Source organism: Myodes glareolus, chromosome 5, assembly GCF_982192425.1.
Source record: "Myodes glareolus chromosome 5, mMyoGla1.1, whole genome shotgun sequence".
Lineage (NCBI taxonomy): Eukaryota > Metazoa > Chordata > Mammalia > Rodentia > Cricetidae > Myodes > Myodes glareolus.
Genome location: NC_142030.1, coordinates 58833413 through 58849230, shown reverse-complemented (window position 1 = coordinate 58849230; position 15818 = coordinate 58833413). Strand labels below are relative to the sequence as shown.

The 15818-nt window shown below is 36.8% G+C and overlaps 1 protein-coding gene across 6 annotated transcripts in view; it reads right to left on the bottom strand.

The window, feature by feature from the left end:
- Positions 1 to 15818, bottom strand: part of Dcaf6 (DDB1 and CUL4 associated factor 6) — a 117149-nt gene that overhangs the window by 80490 nt on the left and 20841 nt on the right. For all 6 annotated transcript variants that reach the window (XM_085687980.2, XM_048421357.3, XM_085687981.2 and 3 more), the window contains exons 2-4: positions 10690 to 10751; positions 6841 to 6933; positions 2034 to 2219 (exon numbers count right to left, since the gene is read on the bottom strand). In XM_085687980.2, coding sequence (XP_085544106.1) covers positions 2034 to 2219; positions 6841 to 6933; positions 10690 to 10751 — 341 coding nt within the window. The remainder of the gene's footprint in view (positions 1 to 2033; positions 2220 to 6840; positions 6934 to 10689; positions 10752 to 15818) is intronic.

Genomic DNA, 15818 nt, shown 5'->3' with positions numbered 1-15818 from the left:
ACCATGTATGCTTGTACACCACCATGCTCCCTGCCATGATGATAATGAACTGAGCCTCTGAACTATAAGCTATTCCAATTAATGTTTTCCTTTATAAGAGCTGCCATGATCATGATGTCTCTTTACAGCAACAGAACCCCTAAGACAGAAGAAGTTGGAACCAGGAGTGGGGTACTAGTGCTTTGATAAGCCTGATTATGTTTTTGTTTGGAGTAACATTGACTTTTAGTACTTTGGGTTAGGAAAGCAGCAGAATGTTTTAAGCACTGCTTAATGGGCCATACTAGTAGAACATGGAAGACAGAGTTGCAGAGTTATTTGAACTGTGGGGTGCTGGCTCACGAGGTTACAATATTCACGAGAAGAATATTAATACATGGCCTAGAGATCATTCTTGTGATATTGAGGTGAAGAATGTGGCTGCTTTTTGCCCTTTTCCAAAGAATCCGCCTAGGCTTCCGTTGCCAGAAGAAATGTCAAAACAGCCTACTAAAGACTCTGCCATGTGGTTATTAGTGGTAACTCTAATGAAGATTTATAAAACAAAGGAGCAAACTGAGCAGGGTAAGTTACAAAATATATAAATTGAGAAAAGGGGCACCAGGACACAGACAGAGCTAAATTCTGAGCTAAAAGAGATCAATGGATTAAGATGAATAAAAGGATCTTGCCTCAGGGCAAGATCACACCCAGCTAAATTTCCAACTTAAAAAACAAAGAAAATCTTAGAGCTGGGAGCAGTGGTGCATTCGGCCAGCCTGGTCCACAGGACAAGTTCAAGGACAGTCAAGCTTAAGCAGTGAAGGACAGAAAGCTAGTGTAGACAGAACTGAATGAGGGGGGCATGATCCAGTTCCAGGAAGCAGCAGAGTTTGGCAGCTTCAGCCGTGTGGTTCTGGCTTTAGAGTTACGGATAAAAGAAACAGGTTAAGGAATTTGCCTCCATGCCAAAGGAAAACTCCTGAAGCCAGGGTGTGTCAGGATGTCCCTGAGTAGAGAGGTCATTGCGTGAAGCTTGAAGCGTGGATTTCCTTGGAGAACCCAAGATGTTAGAGATGACAGTCTTAGGATACCTGTGGAGGAGAGCTGCTAACAGGAGTGGAAACAGCCCAAGAGAAAGAAGTGTGTTATAGACAACAAAGTTGAATGGAGTTGAAGATTTGAAAAGCTTTTGACGTCAGACATGGAGATGTAGAGTTTGGAGTTTGCCCAGCTGGTTTTCAGTCTTGCTTATGCTCTCTTCCCTATGTTTTGCCATTATATGTTGGAAGTATGTGATCTGCTTTTGATTTTGATTTTACAGGTAATTACAGTTAAGAGGTTACAAGAATCTCGGAAGAGACTTTAAATTCTAGACTTTTAAACATTGTTGAGACTGTGATAGACTATGGGTACTTTTGAAGTTGGACTGAATGCATTTTGCATTATGATATTTTTAAAAGCTTATGGGAGCCAGGGAGTGGAATGTGGCAGTTTGAATGTAATTAGCCCCCATAAGCTCATAGGGAGTGACACTTTTAGGAAGTGTGGCTTTGTTGGAGTAGGTCTGGCCTTGTTATATCTCAGGTGACTTCCTGTTTGCTGGAAGATGTAGGACTCACAGTTACTTATCCAACACCATGGTTGCCTGCACACCGCCATGTTCCCCACCATGATAATGGACTGAACGTCTGAATTAAGTAAGCCATCCTAATTAATGTTTTCCTTTATAAAAGTTGCCGTGGTCATGGTGTTGTCACAGCAACAGAAACCCTAACCAATAAATGCACAAAGGAAATAAGGGCTAGCACCTGTTTAAGGCATGCTTGTTTAAGCAACTGCATATTCATCTTATAATACTAATACTTGATTCTTACTTTTATAACTTTATCCACAAAATCTACCAAGATAAACTTTCAGAAGGCTTTGGTGAAATACAACCTGCCAATAATTTCTATACTTAACAGTGTAGATGCATGTGTAAACAAATGCACAGACACATCTACACACTTACACAAAAGCATGCATTTACACATGCAATCACAACACTGTACCTCATAAGTAGTTCCATAATGGCACGTAAATTGGCACTGTCTGTTTGTTTCCACATCTTGCTCGATATTAGTATAGAATATGACTCCATCTCCAGAGCAAGACACAATCTGCTTATCATCTGTGCACGGCAAAAACTTTGCACTAAATATATTTGCTCGATGCCCTGAACGGATTGTTGTCAAAACCTGAAACATACAAAAAAATGTAGTTCATAGCAAGTATTTTTTCCTAGTGAGAAACATTCATCTTTAATAAAATCGCAACTAGTAATAAAGTTTCATTGACATCCTCAACAAGATTAATGTTTGATTACAAACTAATTATAAAATCATAGAATCTCACATATTTTCTTTTGTTCTGAAATAAAAAAAATTATCACCAATTTGAGTAATTCCCTGAAAAGCAACTTCAGTCACACTTTCCTTATTTAAATCACTTATCTCTCTCACTCAGAAATTCTTGGTAACTAAGAAAGAACCATTTGGATTGACTTTTGAAACAGTATATACTAGATGATTGATTTATTTTCTTTCAAGATAAAGAAACAAAATGGCTGAAAAACAAATTAATAAAATGGTAAGATAAGCATACAGCAGAAGTTCCAATGTCTAATTCTTTACTATGACAGAAATAAAGGTTAATACTAGTGCTATTTGCAATATATATTGCAAATATTGTACTGATTCCTCTATAGGATTTAAAAATTGGGAGTAAAAATAACCAAAAACAAACAAACAAACACAAAATCCTGAACAAGACAGTCCAAAGATAAACAGATGATCCTTAAAACTATGGAAAAAATGTTCAATTTTATTCATAAAGGAAACTGAAATTGTACTGAGATACCAATTCTTGTTCAGCAGATTGGAAACAATTTAGAAGTGTGACAACAGCCTCTCTAAGCAGGCCTGCAGGTGTGCTAAATGACAGCAAAGTACAAGAGTTTATCAAGAACTCACAAAACTATTTATGTGTCAACCCCACACTCAGGAAAGTTAATTTCTAAGAACTTATCCTGAAGCTATAACCTCAAGTAATACTGAGTTATTACTTACATTAGAAAAAAGACTAGCAAGACTAGCTTAATGAATTGCTGCATCCATCTCCACAACAGAGAATAAGATGAACAGAAATACGTGTTGTGCCTTAAAAAAAAAAAAAAAGGAGGAAAAGGGGGAAAACTATGTGACAATGTAGCCATAAAATTGGCTTCCTGATGTCTCATGGAGCAAATATTCAGTACTGCAAGCACCACAAAGAACAACACAGCACAGTACCAATGTAAACCTCTGCAATCTCAGCTCCTGGGCAACAGAGGCAGAATTGGAAGCTCAAATTCTAGGCAAGACTACAGAGCCAGTTCCAGGCCAGCCTGTGCTATACAGCAAGCCTCTGTCTCAACACACAAAACAACAACAAACCCCAGTATCAGTGGTAGATTATAATATACTGAATTAAAAATACAAATGTGTAAATTCACAAATTGCTTTAAAGGTTCTAAGGACAAAAAAAGTTAGTGGCAGAAAAAAATTCAATAGAGTCTAGATCTTGAACATACTGGCCCTGGGGAGTATTAGAAGCCCATTTATTTAAAGGACTGGTCCCCAGGGTAGAAATACTTAGGAGGAAGTAGAAGATCCAGGAGATCACAGGAGTATACAACTGAAAAGGCACTGCAGGACCCTAGTGTTGATTCTCTTCCTCTTTACTTCCTGCCAATGAGGCCAGTGGCTAGACTATAACAAAATCCTGCTGTGATATGCTACCCAAACATAAACCCAAAACAACAGGGCCAATGAGCCATGAGCTGAAACCTCCAAAGCCACAGGCTGAAATAAACACTTCCTCCTTTAAAGTTAATCATCTTAATCATTTTGTTAGTGATAAATGCAGAAAGCAAGAGCTGGAGTCAAGTAGAATAGACCACACCTTTAATTCAGTCACCTGGCACACTGAAGCAGGAGGATTATGTGAATTTGGGAATGGGCTGGGCTACACAGTGTTTCAAAGGTACAGCAAGGTCCTTAAGGTCCTTAAAAAATAAAAAGGGAGGGTTGAAGTGCTTGCTACTCCTGCAGAGGACTCAGGTTTGGTTCCCAGCACCTAGATGGCAGCTAACAACCAGCAGTAACTACAGTTCCAAGGTATCTGGTGTTCTCTCTGGCCTCCTCATACTCCTAGCATGCACATAGTGCACATATATACATGCAGGTAAAACAATAATACACATAAAATAAAAATAAATATTTTTAAAAGGAGTGGGGGCTGGAGAAATGGCTCAGAGATTTAAGAACACTTATTTCTCTTCCAGAAATTAGAGTTCAATTCCCTACACCCACATTACAATCCATAACTCTTTAACTCAAAGTTCCAGGGGATCCAAGGCTATTTTTTTGGCCTTGGAAGCACTAGGAACATACGTGGTAAAACATATATATGTATGCAAAACATCCATATACTAAAGGGATTTTTTTTAAAACAAAGTAAGATTAAAGAAAATAGAACATAAGGCTACAACAATGTCTCAGGGTTAAAGTCACAGAAGTCTGAGGACCAGAACTTGGATTCCCCAGAAACCATGTGAATGCCAAGTGTGCAAACAGCCCATCTGTAATTTCAGCCTTGGAAGGCAGAGCCAGGGAACCACAGAACAAGCAGGCTAGCAAGCTAGCCATAACCTCTGCTATGGTTTGACTGAGAGATCCTGCCCCGATGTAAAAAAGAGCCATCGAAGATGATTCTTCCTAACACCAACATTGGATCCGTACATATACATACATATGCCCACACACATGTGCACTCATATACACAGAAAAACATGTATATACAAATATGCACACCAATACCCCTACACACAAAAAAAATGGAAAAGGAAGAAAAAATATAAGATAACTTAAACGTTAATGATATTTTAAGAGTCAAAAGAAAGAAACTAGTAGTATTTACATTCATAAGAACTATATGATAAAGTTACTTTTATTTTTTATTTGTTTGATTTTTCAAGACAGGGTTTCTCCATGTATCCCTAGCTGTCCGGGAACTCACTCTGTAGACTAGGCTGGCCTAGGACTCACAGAAATCTGCCTGTCTCTGCCTCCCTAGCATTGGGATTAAAGGTGTGCGCCAACACCACTTGGCTGATAAACTTACTTTTAGCTGAGAGTGGTGGGGCACACCTTTTATCTCCACATGAGGGAAGAAGAGGTAGGTAGAGCTCTGTGAGTTCTAAACCAGCCTTGTCTACATAGCAATTTACAGGGCAGTTAGTGCTATACAGTGAGATTTTTTCTACCTAAAAACAATACAAAACAAAAAAAACTATTATTTTAAAAAGTTTTATCCTGGGGGCTAGAGAGATGGCTCAGAAGTTAAGAACACTCCTTGTGGTACCCATACTCAGTTCCCAGAACCCACCTGGTGGTTCACAACCATCTTTAACTCCAGTTCCAGGGAATCCAACACCTTCTAACTTCTATGGACACCAAGTATGCAATAGGAGCACATACATAGATACAGGCCAAACACTAATATAAATAAAATAATCTAAAAAAATTAAGCTTTATCTTTTAATATAAAATTAATGGTGTAACTAAATATATTAAATATGCTGAGTTCATTAGAGTACTATCATTATCATCTACAAAAATTAATTATAAAAATTCCTTTAATATTTCTGATATTTCTTCTAAATATTTAAAATTAAAATACTTGAGATGTTCCTAAGTTGTGAAATATAGAATGTTATGATATATAAGTTTAAACAAGGCTTTCCTAAGAGATTCAGACCACCCAACTCTTAGAAAACCAGTAATCCAATTTAAATAATGTATGCTATTAATTCTGTTGAGAATATTTGCCCTTTCAAGTTCTCTGAAACATGAAAAAGTTTATAATTTGGAGAGTACTCTGTTTCACAAATAGTAAAAACTGAAATATTATGTGATCCCACAGGGAAAAGAGTTATTGCTGGTTTAGAAGCAGCCTTTTTTTTAAAGATTTATTTATTTGATGTATGTGGTGCTCTGTCTGCATGTACACCTGCATGCTGAAAGAGAGCATCAGATCCCATTATAGATGGCTATGAGTCACCATGTGGTTGCTGGGAATTGACCTCTGGAAGAGCTGCCAGTGTTCTTAACCGCTGAGCTATCTCTCCAGTCCCTAGAGGGAGTCTTGATACTGTAACCCAGATTAGTCATGAACTTAAAATCCTTCTGCCTCTACCTCCTGGCTGCTAGGATTGCAAGTCTGTGCCAGCAAAAAGTTATTTCCAATATGCTACAAAATTCTCCTACTCAAATACCTTAATGTTAACGAAAAGAAAAAAATACGATGACTTCTTTTGTTCAAATTATATTACTGAAATATCATTTGCCTATTATAATCACTTGGATAAAGTGAAGGATATTTAAGTTTTCTCGAGTCTAAAGCACATTGAAAACTTAAATATTCCAGCAAGACATAGTGGTGCATACCTTTAATCCCAACATTCAGGAGGCAGAGGATCTCTGTGGATTTGAGGCCAGCCTGGTCTACAAAGTGAATTCCAGGCCAGACAGAACTAAATGAAAGACCCTATCTCAAACACACACACACACACACACACACACACACACACACACACACACACAGAAAAATCTTACATATTCCAAAGAAAACTGCAGTAACTATATGTAACAATGTCTAAATTACACAATTAACTTTAATAAAGAGGATATTCTAATACAAATGCCTATCCTGTGGTTAGAATATCTGCATTCCTAGCTTCTTTTTTATCATTAAATTACACATATTTAACCACTTCACCTTTCTGCTGTATGGATTACTAATTACAAGTTTGGTGTCATCAGAGCCAGATAAAATATATTCTCCAGTGTCATTCCAACAGATTGTATTAACCTAAAGAGAAAACAAAAAAGAAACACAAGCAAATTAGACATAAAAAGAAGTAAACCACCTTTCACTTACCCGTGTTACAAAGTTCACAGCACTAATAAAGCTACTGTCTGTGATGCAAAGTTTACAGACTAAAAAACTGGACTTCAGTTCTTGATTCACACACAAGAGTCCTGGACACCACGGCTACATCCTACAAGGGCAAGAAACTGCAAAAATCAACCACTGTTCTTGGATAATCCACAAAAACCATTACCACTATGACCAAAGACACCAGGAATTCTTGACTTGAGAGCAGAGAAATAGAAACCTCTGTAGAAAACCATGTGTGGGTAGGAAAACTTGAATTACAATATGCTGAAGGCGTTAATAAAGTAGACAATACACAAGAATGGGCGATCTAAAGCAGACAGGGGATTCTTAAAAAAGAACAGTAAAGTAATACTAGAGATCAATGAAAGTTTAAAAGAAATGAAGAATGACTTTGATAGGCTAGTTAGCATACTGGGCATAGTTGGGGAAAGAATCTCTGACCTTAATGATATATAGAAGGAAGAAACTGAGAACAGGTCCTGGAAAGAGGCCACACAAGGCTGGCTGGTTAACTGATTAGAATTAAGTTATGAGGAGAGGCTGGAATGTTCCAGGTCCCAAGTCTGATTGCAATTTATCTTGGACTATCTTTAGCTCACTTTATAGCCATTCCTTGGCCACCTGTGTCTGGCCTAGCATCCTATGACTGTCAGGTGAACCCTTTTGAAATGTGTTAACTTAGCAGACCATTAGCTTCTGTCAATGCAAAAGCTAAGACTTCTCATGTAACACCTGAGACAGAGCTTTCCCCACTTTGCTGAGCCTACCTACCTGATACTTCCATTGCTGTGTTTTTTTAAAAGTATCTTTACTTACAAATACCTTTATTCTGTTACTTTAAAAATTTTCAGAAACAGTTACTGTGTTGAACATGAAATTTAGGGCCACCCACCATTATTTACATCTGGCTCCAAAATAAACTCCCTCTTGGAGTTTTGAGGTGAGAACTGTGTTTCTTACATAAAAATAACTGAGTATTTTTCAAACTAAAAAAAAAAAATCAAAGACAAAGAAAACAATCCTGAAAGAATCCAGAAGAGGGCCGGGCGGTGGTGGCGCACACCTTTGACCCCAGCACTCAGGAGGCAGAGGCAGGCGGATCCCTGTGAGTTCGAGGCCAGCCTGATCTACAAGAGCTAGTTCCAGGACAGGCACCAAAAACTACAGAGAAACCCTGTCTCAAAAATTAAAAAAAAAAAAAAAAGAATTCAGAAGAGGTACTTCATCCATAATCCATAGAGGTTAAGATAAAAATGTCACCTAACTTCTCAGGAATTACGTAAACAATCAGTGTAGAATGATATAAAGTCTGAGAGAAAATAAAACATTCACAAAGAATTCTGAACTCCATAAATCACCCTTTCAAAATTAAAGACTAAATAAAGACAGTCTCCAACAAACAAAACTTGAGAATATTTGTTTCTGAGAGAACTGCCTTGCAAGAAATGTTAAGAATTTTTTTTTTTAAGAGAAAGGGAAAATAACAGGTCAGAAAATTTGGATCTACATAAAGAAAATAATATGGCTGGAAAGAAGGATCAGCATTAAGAGCATTTGCTACTCTTCCAGAAGACCCAGCTCTAGTGCCTCTGATCTCCAAGGAAGAGATCACTATAGGTCACACAGCAAGATTTAGGCAAGCCAGCGCTACCTATCAAGAATCTGTCCAAAAATAAATACATACATAAATAAAACAGCAGCAAATATGCACCTATACTTTCATTCCACTTATTCCACTTCTAGATACCTACCAAAAAGAGTAAAAACAAACAAAAACCGTACACAAATGCTTCATGGTAATTCCGTAGTCTATAGTCAGAAATAATGTCCACCAGCAAGTTAATAGTCAAATTACAATACACCCATATCATGAGCACAATAACAAATAACCATTGATATCTTCAAAATGAATGAATCTCAAGATAATTATTCTAAGCAATTCTAAGTAAAGAAGCATCAAAGAGAATGCAAGGCCAGAGGCACAGCAGCTCAGTGTTAAAGCATTGAGACAGCACACACAGAACTTTGAACTTGATCCCTGTCATAAAGGGATAGGGCAAAATGATTCGATTTACTAAAATTCTAGAAAATATAAATGACACCACAGTTAGAACTGATAACCCACTATCAGAAGATTAGCCTAAAAATATAAATGAATTTACAATGATTAAAAAAGAGAGAGATTGACGGGGTTGGAGAGATGGCTCAGAGGTTAAGAGCACTGGTTGCTCTTCCAGAGGTCCTGAGTTCAATTCCCAGAAACTTTATTGTGGCTCACAACCACCTATAATGAAATCTGGTGCCCTCTTCTGGAAGAACGCTGTACACATATTAAATAAATAAACATTTTTTTTTAAAAAAAGAGACTGATTAGGGTTAATTATGGTAATGAGAAATGAGAGGATGAATTGATCTTAGTAGGTGATTGATAAGCTGATTTGATGCCTTCAATAAATACATATATTTAAACTTAACGAAGTACAATTGCTTATGGTCCCCTGAAGGTGTCCAATATCATCTTAATAAGCACAGTCAATTACATCAATAAACCTTTGTAAATCCCTATAAAACTTTTAGTACAAGTTAATGCATAAAACAGATTACACACAGTAATTTAAAACATGGTTTTAAAGAAGTAGACCAGTCAGCTAAGAAGACCCAAACTGAGTCAATGAGGTGGAAAGAAAATAAAAAGAACATAGTATTAGTAGAAAAGCATTTCAACAGTGGGGAGAAATTCTAATGACAGCTAAAGTAAGCATGGGCTCTGGGGAGAAGAATCATAATAATTTTCATGAAAGCAACTTCAGTAAAGTGAATGAAATGGACGCCTGATAAGGAAAAAAACTCACCTGGCCTTCAGACACAACAAACCCAAACCTTGCAAACATTTTTCTAAATTCAAAAACAAGTTTTCAGGGCAGAAGTATGTTCAAAATATACTGTATGAAATTTTCAAAAACATTTTTTCAAATATACTTATGTTTTGTTTTTTTGATTTGTGTCTGTGCATGCGTATGTGTGTGTGCATGCGTATACATATGTGTGTTTGAGATAAGATCTCAATGTAGCTCAGGCTAACTCTGAACACACTACATAGTGGAAGATGACCTTGAATTCCTGAATCTCTGGCCTTCTTCTCATGTGTACTAGGATTACATATATGCACCCAGTACACTTTAATGCTTTAATATTAAAAACTACCCATTCACAAGCTCCCCCACATCCCCTACTTTCTTCCTTTCCTTCTTTTTTTCTGAGACACCATCTCACTATAAAGCCATGGCTGGTCTAGAACTCATTAAGTGAGCCAGGATGGCCTTGAACTCATGAGATTCACCTGCCTTGGCTTCCCAAGAACAAGGATTAGAACTGTGTGTCACCATACCTTACTTATTTCCCCCTTTTTCCTTGTTTTTCAAGACAGAGTTTCTTTGTGTATCCCTGGATGTCCTAGAACTCACTTTGTAGACCAGACTGTCCTCAAATTCACAGTTCTGCCTGCCTCTGCCTCCCTGGGATTAAAGGCATGCACCACCACTGCCTGCTATTTTCCTATTTTTAAAAGTCGGTTATAATCCGTACTAGGAGGATCAGGACATTTCGTCAGACAATTAAACACATTACTAAAGCCATTTATATAGTTAAGAATTAACCATTACTTACACAGCCATCATGCACATTTAAGGTTGCTTCAAGTTTTAATCTTTGGATAAATTCTCTTCTTCCTGTTTAAAGGGAAAGAATTTAATAAATCATACAATCTCCACTGAAATTAAGAGTCTACGACCTGCCACAACATGAGTCAGCCTCTAATTTCAGCTCTGCCGATATTCTCTATTCTTATAAAGTGAATGTTACTAGACAAATTAACCCTCTGAAGTCTATTTCCTCATGACTATAACTAACTTACAAAAGATATAATGGTATCTAAACCACAGGAAATACTTGTTTCTCCATCTCTTAACTTAACAAATAGTACTCACTGTTCCAGATAATGTTCTAGAAGTGAGGACTACAGTATTCCCTTGGGCAAGGGTAAAGATAGTAAAAGCTGTATCAGTTATGAACAAATTAGTAGGAAAATAAAGAAGAGCAATGGGGATTAAAGAGAATTGATGATGGGGTGAAGTTTTCCATGTTAAACAGAGTGGCAAACAGTAATAATAAGATGCAACAATTTTTAAAAAGAATTATGTGTTTTTATTTTAGGTGCACAAGAATTTTACCTTCAAGTATGTATTATACTGTGTACAAATCCAAGTCCTTTGCAAGGACTCTAACAAGTACTCTAACTGCTAAGCCATCTCTCTAGCACACCATTATTTTAAACAAATATATAGTAGAAAAATAATATAACTAAAATCAGTCTGAATGTCCATTAAAAGCAAAATAGTTTAATGTTGCAAAAATAGGTTAAATTCCTTTTCTGAAAAACGTGAAATGAATTTTTACCAAAGATAAACCAGAAAGCATGTTTACTTGCAATGGAAGTTGAATTTATAACAAAAAGCTGCAATTAACTAAATAATCAAGATGATAAGTTATCAAAATTATACTAAGCTCTACACTCTGTCATGAAGGGCAATCTTCTGTGTCACACTTTCTCCCTATTCAAAGAAACGGTCCTCAAGTTAATCGTTTTGACTTCCTTCATATTTTTAAGTGGTATGATGGCTAGGAAAAACATACAGAATTTTAAAATTATGGGTGTTACTTGAGAGGGATTTGCTCTATGATTCCTAAATTTATTTAAAATGAGAGAAATTAAGTTTAATAAACCACATTGTTACACTGTTCTTTGTAACATCTCCTTTCCTGCCTTGCCACTCCTAGGGATTGAACCTCATGGCCTCATGCATGCTAGGCAAGAATATCTACCAGAGAGCTATATTCTTGGCCTAGAACTAGGCTGAACTGCAGAGGCCATGTGCAATGTCACGTAATCACATTTCATTTGCAATATAAACGCTGCTATAAAAATTTTTATAAACATAAAATTATAGAGATATTAATGTATATGGGGATAATCTCTGTACACTGTATGAAGATGCGTCTCTGTCCTTCCTTGCTTGCATAGAACACCTTCTGATTGGTTTAATAAAGACCTGAATGGCCAATAGCTAGGCAGGAGAAGATAGGTGGGATTTCCAGAGAAAGATTCTGGAAAAGAATCTGAGGCATGGAAGATTCACCAGCCAAACATGAAGGAAGTTAGACGTACTGAGGAAAGATAGTGAGCCATGTGGTGTTGGGAGCTGCAGATCCCTGGCCCCTTGATTTTCTTTGCCTGCCTCAGATCCTTTGCCTGCTGGAGTGAACTGAGCAAAACACTTGTGCCTGCAGCTACTCTGCTTGATGGCAGGGGAGTGGGTTCTGAGGAGGCCTGCAGCTGAAAGATCCCAAGAGCTGGGCCGTGGCTATCAGTTAAGGATCCCTATATAAGCTTTCCTGGAGCACAATAAACTTGGCACTCTTGTATCAAGGATGACCCGTGTCCGTGTCTCTCTCTGTCTGCCTCTGTGTGTTTTTAAGTCTCCAGGCCCAGTTCCCAGCTCATGTACCAACCTGTAGTAGCATGGGTGCTACAGTGTAGTACTGTAGAGGGTAGAGCAGATACTGTGCTTTACAATGTGGCAAAATGTAGATTAATATAAATGAGTTAATTTAAGTTTTATGAGCTACTTTGGAACAAGCCTAAGCTAAGGCCAAGCTTTCATAATTAATAAAGTCTTCAAGGCATTATTAGAGAACTAGAAATATGAAGAGCCATTATAAATGTATTCTTGTATTAACACTCAGTAATTATTTAAGCTTATCAACATTAAATATTTTATGATTTGGAAAATATGTATATATTCATAAGTACATGGGTATATCAGATTTAGAATGGGGAAAGGGGTTGACTATAGAATTCCATCTCTTTTAAAAATTATGTCATGAGACCAAAATTATCTTAAAAAGGTCTTTAGGCCAGCTGGACTGGGATTGAACGAGCATGTGATCAAACCGGACTCTCTGAATGTGGCTGACAATGAGGGCTGACTGAGAAGCCAATGATAAGGGCACTAGGATTTGATTCTACTGCATGTACTGGCTTTTTGGGGAGTGGGGGGACCTTGGACTTCCCGCAGGGCAGGATACCCTGCCCTCCATTAGGGCTGAAGGGGGAGAGGGGAGGGGAAGTGAGGGAGTGGGAGGGAAATGGGAGGAGGGGGAAAGTTTGAATGGTATTATTTATAAAGCAAAAAAATAAAATGTTTGAATTTTTAAAAAGAAGGTCTTTTTCAGAGAAAGAAAGTTTAAATTAAAGGATTACATAAAAACTACTTGACTACAAACAAGCTAGAAGTATCTGAGTAGAAGCAACAGCTTTTCGTTTTTTTGCTTCATAGGCATCTTATCCCTGTAAAAAGTCATGCTTGAGTTAAAGTCCTTCCGCTACTGAAGAGATCACTTGCCCAGATCCCTGTACTAGTGACATAAAACACTTCACCTGTTTCATATACTTTTGCTTTCTGCGATGCTCTAAGTAATTATCTGTTACTTAAAATTTGTTCTTATTCTTAAAATGTTGACTTTGTAATTACCCTTGTTTCTAAAAAGAAGTCATCTTGCAAGGACGCTGCATATTACAACTTTAAACAACTTATTTTGACTAAGTATATCAATGGGATAGTTGTTGCAGCAATCACAGCAGGTGTTTGAAAATACAAACTTAAAACTTTTAAAAATTAAGTTGGACTATAGTCTTTTTTAAAAAAACTTATTTACCTACAGAGCATATAATTTTATAAGTATGAATGAATCTTGAGTTAGCAAGTTGAAGGTGTAGCAGCCATTTAAAAACTGGTTTCTTAATGTTTTTCTAAATATTAAGGTATTTAATGTAACCATTTCTATGCAATATGCAATATTGATAAACAGAACATCCAGGTATTTAATTTCAAAGCCCACAACTATAAAGAAAAATGACTGTTTATATGAGACCCCCATTTCTTAAAACTTTGTGTAACAAACAGCAAAGACTCTGCAACAGATGTATGACATGAGAAAACAACATAGTTTTCAATGTTTTCTGGGCAAGTATCTCTGTTTTCTTCCTTTTGTCTGTTATGTCACATATATTGTAAAAATTGTTTAAGTGGCTCAATTTATGTAATTTTTTTGTTAAAATACTGTAATAGTGTCATGCCATTATAATTGATTTTAAAGATTAAAAAACTAAGAAATTCAGAGGGATTGTTTTTACTTTTGTCTGTGGTTTTTTTGAGACAGGGTTTCTCTGTATGTAGCTCTGGCTGTCCTGGAACTCAAATAGATCCGCCTGCCTCTGCCTCCCAAGTGCTGGGATTAAAAGGGTGTACTATAGTGCCTCATGCATGCTAGGCAAGAAACTATCTACCACCAAACTATTTCTACCACCAAACTATATTCTCTGCCATTAATTAGGTTTTAAATCTTATTTTCAGTTTTTTCAAAAAAAAATAAAAATGTAGGAAAAAGGAAAAAAAGATTTTAAAAAATCATTTTCTTTTGGTCAAACGTAGGTTTGATAATCTTTCTGAATTAAAGTAACAAGGTGCTTAAATTAATAATGTGATAACAATTGTAAGTATCAAATGCTAAAATACTAGAAACAATTTTTCCAAAAAATTAAAATCTGAATTTAAACGCTTAGCTCTAACCATTCTGATCTAGACAAAATGGTGGTCAATCATAAGAAAACAGAAAATAAAGTGAACTGTTCAGCAAGAGCCCTCACATAGAAAATATGTGTCAAAGGCTGGAAGCAGAGCATGATACTGTTAAATACATAGCTCCTAAATGATGCTTCTGTGTATGACTATAGACATAAACTGATGCTGTTGTCTAGATACTCCACAAAAGTATGCATTTAGAAACCAAAACCTACCAGAAAATAATCTTTAAGTTTAAAAACCTGAAATACAAATTGAAATGAATTCATATTTGAACAGTATTAAAAATTACACCTACTTTCCAGACAGCCAATTTCTCCTCCCTCTCACTCCTCTCAGCCCCCTCAAGAGACAAGAGACCAAATCCGTGACCTCACACATGCTAGGCAAGCACTCTACCACCGGACCACATCCTGAATCCTCCCATGTCTTCCCACATCAGAGGGAAAGGATTACAACACAAAGAACACAGCAATACAAGCTTTAGGTTCATGTTGGTCTCCTTGTCTCCCAAACCCCCATCTACCATCTCAGAGAGGCCTGAGCGGATGTTGGGCATGTAATAAATGGGTTTGAATCATGACTGAAGAGCCGAGCTGTGGGTACTGAATTTTTTTAATCATGTAAAACTGTTTGCCTCTGTACAAAACTACTGAGGTATTATCTGTCTTTGTAACACTGGACCAATACCAACTGGCCTCAGTCTAAGGAGCTATGGTACCTCCCACATATGGTTATTGTTTCAACATGACTGAAAAGATCATCCAGAACAAAGTAGTTCAGTGTCTACTCACAAAGTGTTGAGAAATGAAAACACTGTGGACAGTCCTCTCCCAACAATTAGACACTTATACAATGACCTTGGTACTGAGGGCTTCCTATGCAAGCCTGTCGGAACTGCCATCTTTACTCTTACAATTCTATTTTGATGTCCTACTGTATGCTACTGGAGTACAAGCTCCATAAGATGAATACTCAATTTATACAAGTTCTATCACAAAGTGAATTATTAATTATTTATCATGATTTATTTATGATGATCCATTCTATTCTGTCATCTGTATTTTCTCTCAAAAACAGGCATATTAAAATAAC